This window comes from Vitis vinifera, chromosome 4 (genome assembly GCF_030704535.1).
Source record: "Vitis vinifera cultivar Pinot Noir 40024 chromosome 4, ASM3070453v1".
In the NCBI taxonomy this organism is placed as follows: domain Eukaryota; kingdom Viridiplantae; phylum Streptophyta; class Magnoliopsida; order Vitales; family Vitaceae; genus Vitis; species Vitis vinifera.
Window position 1 is genome coordinate 21,214,351 of NC_081808.1, and position 19,729 is coordinate 21,234,079.

The 19,729-nt window shown below is 33.6% G+C and overlaps 1 protein-coding gene across 4 annotated transcripts; it reads left to right on the top strand.

The window, feature by feature from the left end:
• Nucleotides 1-9,634: 9,634 nt before the first annotated feature.
• On the top strand, nt 9,635-17,117 carry LOC100247095 (filament-like plant protein 4). Of its 4 annotated transcripts, none has more exons than XM_059736447.1 (8): nt 9,635-9,833; nt 9,918-9,975; nt 10,579-10,637; nt 11,159-11,300; nt 12,561-12,780; nt 13,057-15,505; nt 15,693-15,756; nt 16,447-17,117. In XM_059736447.1, exons 4-8 carry the CDS (start codon nt 11,181-11,183, stop codon nt 16,912-16,914), a joined length of 3,321 nt encoding a protein of 1,106 aa, XP_059592430.1. In that variant the 5' UTR covers nt 9,635-9,833; nt 9,918-9,975; nt 10,579-10,637; nt 11,159-11,180; the 3' UTR covers nt 16,915-17,117. The 4 variants fall into 4 exon arrangements, with proteins under 4 accessions (XP_059592430.1, XP_059592431.1, XP_059592429.1 ...); XM_059736448.1 differs by having other exon boundaries at nt 9,924-9,975; XM_059736446.1 differs by having other exon boundaries at nt 9,635-9,975.
• The last annotated feature ends 2,612 nt before the right edge of the window (nt 17,118-19,729 follow it).

Genomic DNA, 19,729 nt, shown 5'->3' on the forward strand with positions numbered 1-19,729 from the left:
GGTGCTCAATTAGGACCCTTTTTTTCAACAAAGGTGCATCAAATTAACCCTTTTTTTTCTTTTCTTTTTTTAATATATATATATATATATATATTGTGCGTGTAGCATGCAGCATATAATAATCCTTTCTCCATGTAAAAATATATGAACATATTTTAAATTTTAATTTTGAAAATCCTTTTGAATTTTTTTAGAGCTTTTTATTAGCTATAAATGTTCCCTTGAAAATAAAAAATAGTTATTTACTCATATATTTTATTTGTATTACATGATGAAAATTTTATACATAAATCTTATAATTATTAATAAAAAAAATAATAGCAAAGGCCTTTTATGAGCAATGTTTTATGTCGAAAAATTCACGTTTTTCAACAGTTTTTTTATTGGATTAATTTATTTTATTATTCAACAAATTGATAACCATTTAAGACAAATTGTTGATTTTATTTTCCTTTCATTTTTCCTTACTTTTTTTTTTTGTGATTAACCAAACAAAAAAAAATGAATTTTTTTTTTTCCCTTAAATTTTCCATGGATAACCAAACAAGTGGAAAAAAATTATATTCATTTCCTTCCCTTTTTCTTTCCTTCCATTTTTCCTCCCAATTTTCTTTCTCACGCATTTTCCGGGAACCAAACAGAGCCTTAAAGAACAAAAGAAACGTAGGTGGAAAACTCTTTTTTGAATTCCTGCTCTGAGCAAATGAAAGTTGAGAAAATATTTTGAAGGCATTGCCACTTTTTGTGGGCCTATGTTTAGGAAATTTGAGCCTATTATGAGCCAATGGTATTTAATTAAAATTTTATTTCATATGCCCGTCTGACAATACCCGAACCCATCTTGATTAAAAATAAAATAAAATAAAATATTCAAACATATCTAAACCATTTATATATATCTCAAATAAATGGGTTGAATAAGTTAGAATGGGTTCTTAAAATACCCACCATGTTACCATCCCTAACCATAACCTATACTTACACCATAATTCTTATAAATTATATTTAATCATAAAAGTTTCTAAAAATTGTTCAAGAGGTGCTGTAGTTTCTTTAAGGTTTTAAGATATGTTCAGTAAAATGGGAAATAAAACACTTTTTTGAACAAAATCGAATGATTTTAGTGGATGGTATCGATACCTAATTTATAGTCAACAAATGAGCCTATAAACAAGCCTCTTCTAAATTTCATAATATGAAAGTTTAGTAATGTTATCATTTTCTATAACCCATGCCCATGTCTAATTATACTCAAATTAATTTAGACTTATTAATATGGCAAATATATGCCAAAAGATTGATAGATGAACCAATTTATTGGCATCAAGAGTTTTCCATTGGAAGACTAACAATGTAGGAAACTACAAATTTCCTTCCATTTATCAAAATAAAATAATTATATTCACACATAATGGTATATATGTTGTGGGAAGCTTCCCTCCATGTGTCCTTCCTAAGCTCAAGACCCTTTGGTTGTTAAAGGTAAACAGATAATATGTCTATGATCAATTTATTTGGACCAAGATAAGTTTTGTCTGGCTCAAGAGGAAAAATAGATTTCCTTCTTTTCCAATACCAAACAGAATTGACAAACCAAGCTGATTGGACCTTCCAAACAAACAAACCAACCCAACCGGAAATTCCAGACATTGAATAAGTGATTAATCACACTCAATGTCTGAGCAACAATCTAAGCAACATTTACACCCAAAAATCGATGTTAATTCGTCATTACACGCAATCAGCTATATTGACAAACGTAAATGCACATTCAACAACATGGTATGAAATTCTTTCACGACAACCAATAAATGACAACAATCAACAACTATTATTTAGTATGATTGCCCAATTCGCACTGAGATGACGACATTGACTACCTTATTAAGGCATAGTATCCGCCACGACAACTATCATCAACGCAAGACATGCATAAATGCACAATCAACATTGTGACGAGGGCGTCATATGTTCTATAAAAACCCATCGAGAAGCATGAAAAAGGTACGTACACATATAACCATTCAAATGCATTGAATTCACTTTTGCTAGATTTTGACTTAAGTTTCGAAGGAGCGTACCCGGACCACCTGTCTGGACATCATTTTGTGTAGTGAAGAAGTCCGTCTGACTCCTATAAAGCTAGATAGACCTATATCAAGTTGGCACAACACCAACATATGTGTGTATAATGTTGAAAGCTTTGATATCAAAATAGTTAACAATACATAATGTCAAATAAGAAATATTATAGATTTCAATATTAGATCCATAAGACTATAATGGATTTGTTGAGATAGAATGAATGAAAGGGTCATTGTCCAAACCAACAAATAAGTGGACTTCTATTTTTATAATAAAATAGTAAATATAACATAAAATTCATAGACAATAGGTTAATCAAGGCTAGAGATTGACTTTATGTTCTAATTAAGACAAATTCCTCTCTGTTTAGATGCTTATGGTATAAAAGTGATTGTTTCCTAAGATACAACGATCATTTTTTCATAATAATAACATTTTAATCATAAGAAACAACCAATTACTTGATGATTTATATTTTTTTGAATATTTGATTGAATGTGTTTGACTACTGTTGAGGGTTAGGACTTGAAAAACAAATGACCAAATAGAAAATGAATAAGAAGAAATAAAAAAAAGTATTAAATGAAAAAAAAATGTTAGTGGAAATAAGGGTATCCTATTTATAGTTGTGTGTGGTGGCCACATGGGTTTGAGTCACTTAATCTAGTGCAAAGTGGTCTTAATTGATTAATTAACCTTATAGGATCATTTAATAAATCAATTAACCTAATCCAAAGGTGACGTTCACTAACCCTCCTATGCAACCTTACGTAAGTATGAAAATGCCCTCATGCACATAAGTAAACCAAAAGTCAATCCAATTCTCATAAATCATGTAAACAAGGTATATGAGCTCGAGTAAGAACCACTATGACCCATAGGACAATATTAACTTCCTCATAATTCAATTTTAAAGTTGATTCAACTTTTCATTATAGAGAATTAATAACACTCCAATACCTTATATAAATACACCATGATACTAATTGAAAGTGAAAGCTATCAATCTCTCAGGACTACCTTTACTATCTTTGAGTTACAAATCCTTCTATTATGTGATCAATTGACATATCTTAGTTCATAAAGAACTTATGTCAAGTTCTAATTAAGGAACTACTATGACCATAATTTACATGAATACACCTCATTAGGATCAATCAAAGGAATACTTTGTCTCAATCCCATGAGATATCATTATATCTCTATTGAGAATACTTATTATTATTATTGACTTCCATCAACAATAACTCAACCCATAGAGATTGTATGATCACTTTAGGATCTTACTCGTAGATCAAAGTCACTACTAACTTTGACATAAACTCAATATTCTCTCAAAAGTTAAGAGACAACGCAATAAACTTGGTGAAATCATGAATATTTGATAACCTGTATTATAACTTATCACAATCCTATCTAATTTGTAATTATACATACTAGTACATTTATTATGGGAAGCTCATCCTAACGATCAATACCAGTTATCCCTCTAATTAGGAGATAGTGCACTATAACCTATGATTGGTTGTCTATGTAATTCTTATGAACAAGGCACCCACTTGCAAAGAACTCGCAACTTGGATATTCTGTATAAATCCTAATGCAACCAAGTCATGTATAGTGTAAGAAATGCTAGGTGAGAATGTTCATAAAGTACGATATATAAAAATAGATAAAAGTCAAACTGAAATATCATTAAATAAATAATAAATTTCAAACTTGTCATATCATATCATACTTTTAAGGGCTCTATTCCAATATTGTACAACTCCTCCTCCTATTGTGAATACATATCTATCAGTGGATTTGGTGTCCTTTATATCAAATATCTAGTTTGTATAATTAAATCCTACAAGTACAACAAGGTATCTTGTCTAATGCAGTTCATAATTTAGAATATATCTTAGGTATCTAATACTCTTACTTATCATATTTTAATTATTTTTTTTCGAATTGTTTGTAAATCTACTTAATTTATTAACAACATATGCTATGTTTAGTTACGTACAATCCAACATTACATGACTGACATGAGAATATTCTAATTGCGATATAGTTTGACCAATATTTTTAACTAAGTGTAGGTTTAAATTTATTAGTGTTTTTACTGAACTATCTTCATATTCATTAAATTCTCTAAGCATTGTCTCAATTTAATATGATTAAGATAATATTCATTCACTAGATTTCCTGGAGATTTTAATTTATAATATGATGCCAACTAAACCCATATCTTTCACATCAAATTTATTGGTCAGCATTTCTTGGTAACTCTAATGATATCATTAGTACTATCTAAAATTAACATATCATCTACAATAGATCTATTGTTACATAACCATTCGGTGTGCGCTTAGCATAAAAACATTTGTCACATTCACTGATCTCGAAGCCATTTGACATCATAATATTGTTAATTTTTTCATGTTATTATTTTGGTGTTTACATTAATCCATATAAAGATTTAACAAGCTTGCTCACATTTTTCTCTTGTTCAAGAAAAACAAATTGTTCGGGTTGTTTCATATAGATCTCTTCTTGTAATTCACCATTTAAAAAAAGTTGTCTTAATATCTATTGATGAATTTCAAGATTATGTAATGTAACATATGGAATTAACACTATCATGTAAATTATTCTTATGATTGATGAATATAAATCACAAAAAGTCAAAGCCTCTTCTTCGTTTAAAATTGTTAGCTACCAATTTGGCATTGTACTTATCAATTGGTCCATCAACCTTCAATTTGCACTAAAAGATACATTTATAACCAATGATGAAAATATCGGTAATCACGGATATATCGGTACTTCGATTTTACGGATATATCGGGGATATATCGGATATATAGGAGATATATCAGCGGATATTTTGGAAAAAAATATCGATAGGCTTAAAATTGTTAAAAACTCATGAAAATGTAAGGAAAACCTCATAATAATATAATTAGAAGTATAATAGACATTTTAAAGTTATTTTATTGAAAAATTTGATATATGTATAACATGATTTATCATATTTGATAATAGTATCGTATGCATCGATAAAAATATGAATTTTATAAGTGTACATTTATTATTAAATTACATATAATATTATGATATTTGATTATAATATGACTAATTTTAAAATATATATTAATATTAAAATTATGATCCATTTAATTCAATTGTGTTAAACAATATAAAATAAATTATGATATATATATATATATATATATATATATATATATATATATATATATATATAAATTTTTAATATTTAATTAATTATTAATGATATTAAAAACATTATGAAGAAAATTATATAATTTTTATATTTTTGGTAATCAATTAAAAGAAAATTTTGTGTTTAATTATAAAATAATTATAATTAATTTCCTCTTTAAAATATTCTTTTAATATTTTCTTTATATAATGAGTTTAACTATATATAAATTTAGTGCACATTATATAACAAGGGCAAGCTTGCCCAGATGGTAAGTGGAGTGTACCCCAAACCTTTTGGTTTGGAGTTCAAATCCATATTTCTCCATGAAATGTCATGTCGATACCCTCCGATATACGAAATATTGCGACATTTTCCTCCTTGCTTTTATCTAGTGTAGTTTTACAAGGAAAGGGTTCTCAAAAAATAAGACATTCCTTAATTTAATGATTGTATTTTCATAAATATTTATATAGAAGGAACTAATGTGTATTACTATTATTGGCATAAGGTTTTAGGTTTTATTTTAACCCTTTTAGGATTAAGAACAACCACTTAAGTTAGACACCTCCACACTTTCAAATATTTATAGGAAGATCTTCGAATTGATGTTAGAAAGATGATTGACTAAATGGAGAATGAATAATTGGGGGGGTGGGGGGTTGAGACACCAAACATGCATGTTGGAAGGATTGTGTCTTAAGGCACTAAATATATTTTTTTTAAAAGATCACGTCTCTTCCAAAGAGGCGTCACTTTGAACTCAATTTTTCATTTACTTATGAACGATTTTGAATCATTTTCCTAACACTATTTTTTTTTTTCAAATAAGGGTAAACTAAATGAATATATAGTGAAATAGAATAACTGAAAAGTAATCCAATGAATTTTAAAAGGGTCGTTGGTGAGAAGAAATAACTAATATCTATAGTTTCGATCAAGGTCATAAGGCATACTCCCAAACATTTTTGAAGGTTATATTATTTTGAGGGCAACCACATACCACATATTTTCCCTCAATGATCAATCAAGTGAAAGTAGTCACTTGAAGATCTTACATTGGTTTATAAAGTGACTCAAGTTCATATTTCATTTGTATATTATGCATGAAAATAAAAATTAATATTACTTGATTAATTTTCTACTCTATCGGTTTTAATCCACTATATTTTTATGCATCCAAAATTGAAAACCTATAATATTTCTTATCGCACACTATGTATTGTTAACAAAAACAACTTGAAAATCACATCATTAATGACATTAACCTAACTTAAGCATCATCTACAACCAATATTCAAAGGAGACATTTATCACCAACTCATTCCTTCAATTGTTTTCTACTATTTTGTTAGAACCATTAATATTTGTTTACCAAGATGAGAGGTGAATGAAGTAGGTTCAACAAAAAAATATGTTAAGTGTGGGCTATAAGAGGTGACGGCCCTACATTTGTTGGTTGATTTCATGTACTTGTTCCCATCTCATAGAAAGAATAGCTCTTCAATTCTTATCTAGTATATTGTTAGGGGTCATCAATGTTTATTTACCAAGATGATAGTATTCAATTATAAAGTGGGGTTCAACAAAAAAATATGTTAAGTGTGGGCTATAAGAAGTGATGACCCTACATTTATTGGTTGGTTTCGTGTACTTATTCCCATCTCATAACAAATGGGCTATAAGATATCACTTCCTTGCGTTCTGTTGGTTGGCCTCTTATAATATCTTTTCAATTACTCTATGCTTCAATTGCTATCAACTATTTTGCCAGGACTCATCAATACTTGTTCTTTTTTTTTTCCAAGATAAGAGTTTTTGTACATTGAAGTGAATGAAGTGGGGCCTAACAAAAAATATGTGAAGCAGGCCATAAGAGATACTTCCTTACAGTCCTTGGCTGGTCTCATGTCCATCACATGGAAAGAATATTTCTTAACATAGATGTGAACCATTTTTTTGCATTTTTTTTTCTAACCGTGGATATCCGGACCAACTTACGTACACCTCAACTAATTCTACAGGGCCCTAAAATTAACAATCGGGTAAGCCTCCAATGGCCTTAAGGTGACTTGAACTGGTGACCATTAAAGAGCAAACCCAAGACCGAATCAATTGAGTTACCTTTCAGGGTTATAGCTATGGACCAAAAAATTGTGATAGAATCGAATAGAAAATTATTCAATATACTTATTATGATGAATTTAAATAAAAATTAATAGTTGCTTTATTATCATTAACAAAACAGTAAATTTTGGACATTAATTACAATAAATACTCAAAAGATTAAAATTTATGTTAAAAAATATTTTAAATCTTATAGAAAACATTCAAATGAATTTATATATATATAATTAAATAAGAAATTTTCACTAAAAATATAACTTTTGGAATTTTTTTTAAAAGTAATTGAATATAAAGCTGAAGAAATCTTTTTTTCAGCTGTTATCTCTTGTATAAGAATCATAATCACTAAAACTTCAAGTAAAATAGAAATAACACCACAATCACTAAATTTGAAATAAAATATAAGTAACATTGCTTTGAATAATAGTCTTTTCGTATTACATATGAAAATTTTAATTAAGATGGTATTAATTAGTTGATAAAGACATAAAAATATAAAAAGATCATGATTGATTTTATTCATCCATGGAGGTGTAAGTTAGTGGATTGGGTCGGATTGATAATCAATCTAAGAATAAATTACATCTATTCGAAGTCGATTTAATCCAATTTATAGCCTTAATTGCTCAATTATATATTTAAATTCAACCCAAACCTTTCTTCCCAAGCTGAAGTTGAATTAGGTCAGCTCGGGTTAGACAAAATCTTAATCCCCATGTTCTCAATTTGAAAGTTTGACATGGGGAGCTGGAATGCGTGTAAAGCATTTTACAAGTAGAAAGGGATTGCAAAAGATTTGTCTTTAAAATTATTTTATTCAAACAAAGAATCTCTTTAATAAAAACAGCTTTCAATTGTTTTTATAATATGTTTTTTTTAAATTCAAATATAAAATAATAGTGTTTAATTTATTGTTTTTGAAGGTAATATATATTTGTATATTTTAAGTTTTTTTTTAAAATACCCTAAAAAAACATTGAAAAACATTTCAAACTAATTTAAAAATATTTTTTAAATTAAAAAACTGCATTGAAAGGTATGATAATTTGAAGAAAAAAGGATCGTGGAACCGCTCCTTGGACATTCCACAAAATTGTATCCCAGAGACCTCCTGATTTGGGTGTGTCATGACTGGCGTGCTTGCAGTGCGGAACAAGACCCCTGCTTTTTCCCCTCATATCACGCTCCCTAAAATAGAAAGCCAGCAGCCCAAGGCCCCAGAGCAAACAAAACTTGTACAGCACACCCGTCTGAGTAGGCCCTGTCTTATCAGACTGAACCCACACCTCTGAAGCCTTTGAACGAGAATGGGAAAATGAGATGAGAGGCAATTCAAACCTAGAAAGTGAGAACGAACCACGTGTCTCCATGTTCTAGGCGGACGGACGCTCCCTATGCCATAAGTAGTTTTCAAAAGGCAGCTCCTTTTCTGGGACCCGCTGGCGCGTACAACCTCTCACTATCGCCCCTAGCCTGCGCTCCCCATTTCCCACCATTTGAAAAGCCTGCTGACCCTGATGGGGACGTTGGCTTTGTGGCTCCACCAGGCGCAACGCCGCAGCCACCCACAAAATTTGAAAACAAAAGGAAAATGAATGTTTGTTAAATCATATGCCGAGGCCACTGTAAAAACTAAAAAAGTCAAGGCTTAGAGCGTCTTCCTTTTTACTCCTCACTAGTAGCATCTGCCATGGTGCGATATGCTGCATTCAGTGCCGGCATCCAATTCAAAAAATCCCGTTATTAGCGAGCCTAAATTCCGGGTCCAGCCGGAATTTAGTTATAAATCTCATGGATTTCTCCTTTGAGCATGTGCATGGATTTACGGTAGAAGGGTCCACAGACTCCAAACCCACCCATTCATAACAACTGAATTCACTAAAAAACAGTAGCAGCACGTGCTCGCACCTGGGCCCTGCAAAACGCGGGCCACGTGAATGAACGTCTGGATTACTCCGACAAGCAATGCATAGAAGTCTCTTAAATGAGCGGTCGTGATCGTCTCGATTTTGGAGAGGTAATCAAAACTAGCGCGAGCGATGGTAGAAAACAACTCATCATGTGGGGGTAACTGGTCATTTCATACACCCACCATGCAGAAGAAACAGCTCACGACGACACGACCCAACTGTACATGCGTAATGGCATTCCAACCCCAGGGTAAAACAGTAATCTCACTCCGTTACATTTATTTTGAGAGACGTGTCTTCCTTTTTTGTTCCCTTTGGAGGCCCTTTCTCTCACTCTGGAGTCTGGGCATCTTAAAGAGAGCAGAAATACAAAGTAACAAAGAGGACCAAACAAATATAAAAACATTCATGTTCCTTTCGTAATCTGAAAGCCAGAAAGCTCAGTTAAGAAGACATTCAAAATCGTGGCTCTCTCTCCAGTGCGATAATCTCCATTTGGTGCTGTGAGTTCAATGTTCGGTTTCGTGTTTTGTTTGCTGTTTTAGTTTGGAGTTGACATCGACTATTGGTTTTTGGATGATTCATAGTTGCAGAGGGTGGAGTTTTGGAATCGTCAGCGTCAGCGTTTCGAGTTTGTTATGTCAGGTGTTTTTGTTTTATCCAATGCTTTTGATTTGTTGTATTGACGGTTTCTGTGATCACTCTGCTTTGATTTGGAGTTTTTTTTCCTTCTTTTATTGCTCCTGTAGTTGATTTTGATCTTTCTCTTGACTTCATTTGTTTTGGGTTTCATTGAGTTTGCATTTGGTGGAAGCTAATGCGGCACATTTCCCTTTTCTGCTTGGCACCTGAGAAAGTTGTGAAAAGACTTTCGCGCTGTGTTAGTTTTTTAACTTCTTGTGTATCTTTATTTCTCTTCGATCATATAGTTGGTGGCGAATTTCTCTTATGTTACACCACATGAACATAGGATTGGGTCTATGAGGGAACAAACTAAACTAACTTCAGTACGATTCTGAGATTTCCAAAGCTTCAAATTCTTGTCAACCTTGCCTTGTTTATTACTCTCAATTGCATAGAATGGCGTGCTCTGGCTGTCTTTTTTATTAGGATAATGTTTACAATTCAATGTTAGGTGTGAAATCTGAACGGATAGCTTCACTGTTTCTGCTTGCTGTGTTTGTTTATTTTATATTTTTCTGGTTCCTTTTCCCCACCTAAAGTTAATTTGGATTTGTTGATAACCAGGGAAAGGAAGGGGGATTGCTGTAAATACCTTGAGAGCAGTTCGACAGCATTAACTTTCGGTATGGACAAGGCTATTTAGCTTTTGTGTTCTGTTAATATGGTAGAAAATGCAAAGGAGATTTGGAAAATTTTGATGATTTAGATGATTAAAATCAAAGCAGTACAGTGATAAAATGAAATGTTGTCCTGTTGATATTATGCTTTCAGAGTTTTATCAATATATTGTCGCAGTCTCCTCAATTTTATTTTATTTTAAATTTTAATAATGGAAAAATATTAATATGTTTGATCAATCATAAATATTTTAAAAATTCATGCACTATAGAGTATAGAGGAGTTTTGATAAACATTTGTCTAGTGAAGGTTGCCATGGTATTTTAGCTACTTGAGACTTATTTTTGGATGTCATTATTAAATAAAGAATATTTTGTCCCTTGAATCCTGTTTTTTTTTTTTTTTTTTTTTTTTTTTTCTCTTTTTCTCTTTTTCTATTTGGAGGTGTGGGGGTGGTTGGGTGTTCTGTGTTTGATTTGTTTCCCTTTTCCTTGCTCAAGTTCACACTGTTGTGCTCTGAATGCAGAATATACATTGTGACTTCTGAGATGGACCGCGGTTGGCCCTGGAAGAAAAAAACATCTGATAAGACCATAACTGAGAAAACAGCGGCTACATCAGGTTCTGATAAAGCTTCTTTGGCCTCAGTTGCATCTCTAAGTGATAAGGTCTGTTCATTGAAGCTAAAACCTAAAAAATGTACTAAATTAATTCCTCATCATTCGGGTGTTAGTTTTTCCTCATTAAATGTATGACTTTTGAATATTTTCTTTTTTGTCATATCATTTAATATGCATGAGAAATCTAATTTGATATACTGGTGCATCTTGCATGGATTGATCTATAAGAAATAAAAAGTTAATTATGTGGGTGAAATCTCTGAAAAGTAATGCCAGTGTTATTAAGGAAACCAGATACAGCATGAGTGCACTTCTAAGTTTTTTTTTCTTATCTCATTTCTTTCATGGGTTGCTGCGAAATATTTCACCCATGAACACTAATCCTAAAGAAATGAGAAAAGAGAATATGCTATTATTCTTATACAATTTATACATTCGAGAAAGGTATGAATACTTATTTAGGAGGCATTGAATTGTTTTGGGATTTCAATGAGACATATATAGTTTCAGTGCTATTTTAGTGATCCTGTTGGGATTCTTCACTCATCTCTTAGTTCTGCTTGCTGCAGATGTCGATGAATTTTGTTAGTATTATTATTATTATTTGGTTCAATCCACAGAGAATTTCAGATTTTCATTTATCATCCTATAGAAGTTTTAGAAGAGTTTTCCTTCCAATCAGGATTGAGTGTGAGCAATGAGACAGTTCTTATCAGCCCAAGCATTTCCTTTAGTGTATCTGAATTGGCTGTTCCAATCCTTCATAAGCTCTCTGCAGTCCTTAAGAGCACCACTAAGCAAATCTTAGGAATGGATATCATCAAAAGCTCAAATGCCTCATTAATTGCCAAGTTTCACAAATGGTTTGTAATAGTATCAGTTTTAGGTTTATAATATCTAGATTTCAGGAATCATTTTCTTGTTTTTATTTGAAGGATATTAAGAAGGCAATGAGGTGTTGATGGAAAACCATGCATTTTTTTAAGACAAAGTTAGGATGATGAAGTAATTAGATCTTCACATCGAGTGATGCCTTTTTTGTTTTAATTTTTTTTTTTTAACCTTCTTGCATCCATTCTTCCAAATTAGTTTGTTGTCATCTTATTTTTGCCTTCCTTTTTTGTGGCTATGTTGGTCTGGGTGAAGAGATACTTTTTCCTTACATTTCCACATTCGCATCAACTGCAGCATCTATGGATTTTGTGTGTGTGTGTGAACTTGCTAAGCTGATTTTCTTTTCTTCTCAGCTTTTGCTTCTTCATTTTACTTCAAGATAATTGTTTCTTGTTCAATTGTCTTCATTTTCAGGAAAACTACAACAAGGTCAACTATGTTCAAATATCTTTGGACTCGTATACACATATGACTGGGTTTGAAGCTCAAGTTAATACATTGGAAGGACAAGTCAAAATATTGGAGGATCAAGTAAAGGATTTGAACAAAAAGTTGTCTGAGGCTCATTCAGAGATCACTATGCAAGAAAGCCTAGTTGAACAGCATGCCAAAGTTGCTGAAGAAGCTGTTTCAGGTATTGCATATTTCTCTCCTGCTATAATGGAAAGAGAAAATTGAGGAATAAGGAAGGAAATTTGATGTGTCCCTTCCTGCTTATTCCTAATTATGTTTCTGTTTTTTTTTAAAATGTCAGCTTTATAAATGAACTTTGATTGATGGATGATATTCATTCTTCAGTTAATTTCCCTTTTCCTTTTTGAAGATCATCACATAATGCAGTTAGATCTTTCCTTTTTGTTCTGTGCAAAGGTTCTCCGGTGAAATTTACTTGTTCTTAATCGCATTTTAGGATGGGAGAAGGCTAATGCTGAAGCTCTCGCACTGAAACTTCAACTTGAATCCATCACACTCTTGAGGCTTACAGCTGAAGATCGAGCTTCCCATCTGGATGGTGCTCTCAAAGAGTGCATGAAGCAGGTAAGATGTGTGAAGGAAGAAAATGAACAGAGATTGCATGAAGTAATTCTTACTAAAACCGAGCAATGGGACAAGATCAAGCTTGAGCTTGAAGGAAAAATAGTTGATTTAGATCAAGAACTTCTTAGGTCGAGTGCTCAAAATGCTGCTCTTTCAAAGTCACTGCAAGATCATTCAAACATGCTAATGAAAATCAAAGAAGAAAAATTTCAAGCAGAGGCCAACATTGAACATCTGAAGGGAAACATTCAGTCATATGAAAAAGAAATAAATTCATTGAAGTATGAGCTGCATATAGTTTCTAAGGAGCTTGATATTCGAAATGAGGAAAAGAACATGTCTATAAAGTTAGCAGAAGTTGCAAACAAGCAACACTTGGAATGTGGGAAGAAAATTGCAAAGCTGGAAGCAGAGTGCCAAAGACTTCGTGGCCTCGTCCGCAAGAAATTGCCTGGGCCTGCTGCATTGGCTCAGATGAAGCTGGAAGTTGAGAATTTAGGCCAGAATTTCCATGAACCTCGACTAAGGACTCCAGTTAAGAGTCCTAACCTACATTTGTCTCAATTATCAGAGTTTTCAAATGAAACATTGCAGCAAAACCAAAAGGAGATTGAGTTTCTTACTACTCGTTTATTGGCAATGGAAGACGAAACAAAGATGCTGAAAGAAGCTTTGGCTGCTCGTAACCATGAACTGCAGACTTCAAGAAGCATGTGTGCAAAGGTAGCTGGCAGACTTAAGAGCCTAGAAGCGCAACAGGATCTTCTTCAACAGAGAAGCTCTCCAAGATCAAATTATGGGGTCCCTACTGAAGGTTCCTCAAGTCAAAATGGTAGCAATCCTGCCAGTGTAGCTTCAACGTCTGAAGATGGGATTGATGAAGAAGGAAGCTGTGTGGAGTCTTTGGCAACATCTTTGATCTCTGATCTCCCCCATTGTAGGGGGAACAAGAGGCTTGGAAAATCTAGGAAACACAATAACTTGAATCATTTGGATTTAATGGATGACTTTCTAGAGATGGAGAGATTGGCACATTCATCAAATCACTCTAATGGGGTCAGTTCCATCATAAAAGATTTAAATAATGAGAAGGGTGATATTGCATGCCACAGCACATTAGTTGATGTTGCAAAGAGTGGGAACCTTCCATCTGAATGGCCAACTGATTCAAATTCATCACCAAATCAGGTTTCTTCCTGTTTGGAATCTTCAGCAATTGAACATGGTCTTTGTGTGGATCACCTTCTCTTGTTGAAACTCCAATCAAGAATTTCAATTATACTTGAGTCTCAAACCACGGACACTGATAAGGGTAAGATTTTGGAAGAGATCAAATGTGCTATGCAGGATATACAAGATTCTATGCATCAGCAGTCGGCAAGTTGTTTTTATGAGGGAACTCATCCTGATGATGCTTCACACAATTGGGAAGCTTGTCCTCAAGATACTAGGGAAACCAAAGATAGCAAGATCTTGTTGGGTGAGGATGGTAAACCCTGTACAGGTAAGGAACATGTTATAAACCAAAATTTGGTGGCTGCTGTTTCCCAAATTCATCAATTTGTATTATCTCTGGGCAAGGAAGCTATGCAAGTTCCAGATACTTCTACTGTGAGAAATGAGATAATTAAAAATATCGAGGACTTCTCTACCTCTGTTGATAAATTCCTGTTCAACAAACTAAGTTTGGTGGAATTTTTCCTTGGTCTTTCTCATATTTTGATCAAAGCTAGTGAGCTGAAATCTAGTGTCCTGGACTGTAAGGGTCATGAAGGAGAAACTACTACTTTTGACTGCATTGACAAGGTTGCTTTGCTAGAGAATAAGGTGGTTAAGGATGAGTCATCAAGACAGGGATTTCCCAGAGGGTGTGATTACAATTCTCATTCCACTTCTGATCCTGAGATTCTGCAAGAAGAAAACTTAAGTCCAGGTTTTTGGTCTGATCTCTCATCATGTAAATGCTCATTAAAGGATTTGGAACTGCTGCAATCATGTAAAGATAACATGGAAATGGACTTAGCTAGGTGCACTCAGGATCTTGAGAGCACAAGGTTGCAATTAAAGGAAATGGAGCAGCTTCTAACAGAATTAAAATCACAGTTGGCTTTATCACAAAAATCAAGAAGCCTGGCAGAGACTCAGCTGAAATGTATGACAGAGTCTTATAAATCACTTGAATTGCATGCACAGGAATTAGAAGCTGAGGTGATCAGTCTACAAGAAAAAATGGAGAATCTAAATTATGAACTTCAAGAAGAAAAGGACAGTCATCAGGATGCTTTGGCCAGGTGTGAGGATCTTCAAGAGCAACTGCAAAGGTTTGGATTGAACTGACCTTCAAATTTATGGTTTAGCAATGCATCTGGGTAGTACAGTTGGGTGGTAATACTGCAGTATCCCATCGGTTTATCTTTGGTAGCATGATCAAATGGCTTATATGTTAATGCTTCACTTTGATTTTTGAATTCTTTATAACTTCTCCCCATGTGCTCCGCTTTTGTTTAGGGTCAAGAGCCATTCCATGAGCTTGCTATCTTCTGCTGCAGAATTTGATGTGAAGTCTACACAGGCATGGATTATAACTGAACTGTTTTCTCTAAACTGAAGTTGACTTCAAGTGCTCTTTTATTCCTTGTTGCACTGATCATGTGAATAAAAATAAACTGGAATAAAAACACGTGCTTGTTGCATATTCATAAGCATAGTTTGTCATCATAAAAATAAATTGTGACTTCATGAATTCACTTTACTCATGGACCACAAATGAGAAGTGCACGTAGAGTGTGGAGGTTAACCATTTAATTGCAAACTTACTTTGTGATTCTCTGTTTACTTTTTGTACTGGTTTCTGTTCAATACTCATTTTGAATTATTTAAAATTTTTCATTGTCAATGAAGTAATTTTCTGACATCTGGAGAGCTGCCTGAGTGACTCAGGTTGGAGTTTGGAAATTGAAACTCTTCTGAGTTGATTAGTTGGGTTTAAGCTCCTCCGAGTACTCAAAAAAGAAAACACACAAACCGAGCCCAATGCAAACCTGAGCATGCTATTCAAAGCAGCATACTGGAGGGCATTTTTCTCCCTTTTTTGCTTCTTTGGCTAATCTTTTCATATTGGTCTCTGAACCTGTTCCTGTATACATATTAGTAGAGTTCTAACTTCGGCTCATTCTGTTGTTAAGAAGAATGATGATAAATTAATCTTTTTCTTTTTCTTCTTCTTTGTATTTTTCTCGTTTTTTTTTTTTTGGCATGGCAGGAGAGAGAGATAGCAGCTGCAGCAGAGAAGCTTGCAGAGTGTCAACAGACCATAGACATTCTTGGCAGACAATTGAAATCTATGCAACCTCAAAGCAAGTTCATTGAGTCCCGGGATAGCAGGAGGCTTCAATCGAATGAGGGCTTAGTAGGAGATAAACCATGTCATAGTGTTTCAAAGAAACAAGCCGTCTTCAACTCCAGTGAATTTTACCAGGCTGATATGCTCCATGCTAGTCCCACAGCTACACAAGACATGGGTGAGAAGCTCCTGCATATTTCAAATTCTCCATCTAGTCCATCCAACGTTGAACCAAACCTGTTACCAAGATCTCCAATAAGCCCAAGCCACCATCACAATAAGCCTAAAAAGTCATCTTCCTCTTCTGCTATGTTGGCGCCTGAGAAACATCTCCGTGGTTTCAGTAGCTTCTTTGCTTCAAGAGGGAAGAAGGGGAATGGGCGGTAGCATCCCCGAGCAGTAAATAGCAGTTCAAGTAAAATGGATCTGCTTAGAAGTTCACAGCATCAGCCAAGATGTACAACTTTCCTTAGCTTAATGGATAGCCACTTGCTACCAATAGGAAATTCCTTTGTTAAATTGTGTAAATGGCAAGAATTAAGATGGTATCTGGATATTAGATTTGGCCAGTTACATTTTTCATACATTACCATCACATATGTTCCTTTGTTTAGTCCTCAAACTCCATGTTTTCTGGGTTGTAAATCATGATTTTGGCAGCCAAATGAAAGTACGAAATGGTGTGGATAAAAATTGTAGGGTTTTTTGAAATGAGTCATGGGATACCAAAGCCTTTTTATTTCGACCCACCAGCTTCCAAATTGGCTCAAACCCACGTGATTGGGTCTCCGGAAGGGAACCAGGCCTGCATCTGTAAGGGAAAACACGTGAAGCAAGAGGAGAAAAATCATTCCAGCAGGGTACTAGCATCACCAGACAAAGCAAGGATGAACATCAAGACTTAAAAATGTGTAGTTGTGTTGGAGACAATAGTGATATTTTTCTTCATTTCACTTGGTTTGGTTGGTTTATAGAGTAACAGCTGTGCGGTTAGGAGAGGCCCAAAAAAAATGTTGAAGTAGAACGCAGGGGAGATCAGAAATTGTGAACCCAACACGTCTGCCCCACAACTCAGCCCACCCAGCCCACATGTGCTGCTCTTTGTCCCTCCACCCATCAAACAAACAACTTAGGGGGAGAGAGAGGCTTATACCGGAAGTCGTAGTCGACATGGATAATATCATCCATGCAAGGTCTGAAAAATCTAAGTTTTCCACTCTCTTCCATGTTGGATTTTTACGCTCCCATCTTCAGTCCACTTTTACAAAGGTCGGTTCTGGAAAGATCTGAAAGGTAAATAATCAATTGGAATGTTCCTTGATTAATAACCATTTCCTAGAAATAACATCACCCAGTTGGAAAAACTCTCAATCTCTATTGTTGACAGCCCACACAAAAATTTTAATCGACTAAAGTACAAACCAATGAGGCCTAAATAGACATGTAACTAATTTTCCCGAACTTACTTTTTCCAACTCTTCTTTAACTTTTCAGAGCTGTGGGAGAGCATTGTTGCCTGTGGATAAATAAATCAAGGGCTTTATCTATACATACATAAAATGAATGGATGAAGAGGCGAGGGAGGCTGAGGAGAAATCAGGTAGCTTTCATTTTCAAGCTCAAGGATTTTGGGTTGTGGGGCGGCAAAGATTTCATTGAAAATAGAAGCGACAATGTACAGTCGCAAGAAACACTAATTTCAGAAACTGCGGAAGAGAGGACTGAGAGGGGCACAGGCTGCGGCATGGTGGAATGTCATTTTCCTGGCACAATAAAAATCCCAAAAAGAAAAGGAAAGAATAAAAAATCCTCCTTTCTAGGCTGCTAGGAAGGAAGTCCAAATATCATATCAAATCAATAATTAATAATCTTGAAGCTAATATGGATAATGACAGCTTACACATCCTTAACCACAAAGGAAAAAAAATAAGGTACCATATATCCACCAACCGCACTTCCCATTTGTACTATTGAAAATATATATGATGAAATTCAAATTATTAGATAATGGGATAAGAAAATAAAAATAAGTTATAATAATAATAATAATATATTAAAAATGATGATAATATGAAGTAATGGGACTTATATATATGTTATAAAATATAAAATTTAGATATAAAGTTAATTTGATTGATTTTAATTTTTTTTGTATTTATAAAAGAAATTCTATTTAATATTGTAAAAAAAAATATAACATTTGATATTACAACATGACATAAAACAAAATATAAATTTTGATTTGAAAGGTGATTGAGTGAGGAAGTTCGTGCAACCCGTGAAAAGATGTTGTAGTTTGAAGTTTTACATTTTGAATTTAGCGGATTCTAAGTTCATTTCTAAAAGAGGAAAAAATAAATTTCTTTAAGCTCACTTATAAACTAAGAAAAAAAGAAAAAACGATTTTATCAAGATGACTTTTAGGAATGATAATATGATGGATTTTTTTTTTTTTGTACTTGCCCCACCCCGTCCTTAATGGGACGGGGTTTAATTTTAATAAACGGGTTTCGAACGAGTTTGAGAATTTTTTTAAAACTTGGGGCGGGTTCGGATATTGTCTTGTCCCGTCCTGTTTAATTTTTTAAATGGAATGAGAATGAGAATTATTTTGAATAAATAGAATGAAGTTAGGATGGAGGCGACCTATCCTTAATCCGTCCTATTGTCATCCCTAGTGGCTTTTAATTGGGGAATTTTTTTAATAGGTCAAGATTTAAAATTAGAAAAATTATAATTAAACAGCTTAAGAAACACCATCAGTCTTAACTTTTCTTCACATGATTTAAGAACAAATTGAGGAGGTTTAGTTGAAAAGCTTTTAATAATAGATAGAATTAATAATATAGAAGGGGATATTGTTGATTGGAAGGAAAGTAGAGAGAGAGAAGCTAAGAGAATGAGACTTGTGAGGTGGTGGATTATACTTTAGCAAAAAGATGATGTGAAAGATTATGGAGTCTTCCGTTGATGATTACTGCTCACATGTGAGCTTTGTCTCCACCCCAATCAAAACCCTGTCCCCTAATCCTACTTTTCAAGCTCCATACAATTCTACATTTCTTTTGTTGTTAGGATCATTTTTTTAATTAATCTAGATACTTAAGCAAAAACCCAATTATTATTTAATCGCACCCATCATCATAATCATACTCAAACAAGGTGTTGGTTGAGAGTTTGAGAGTTGAGAGTTGAGAGTTGA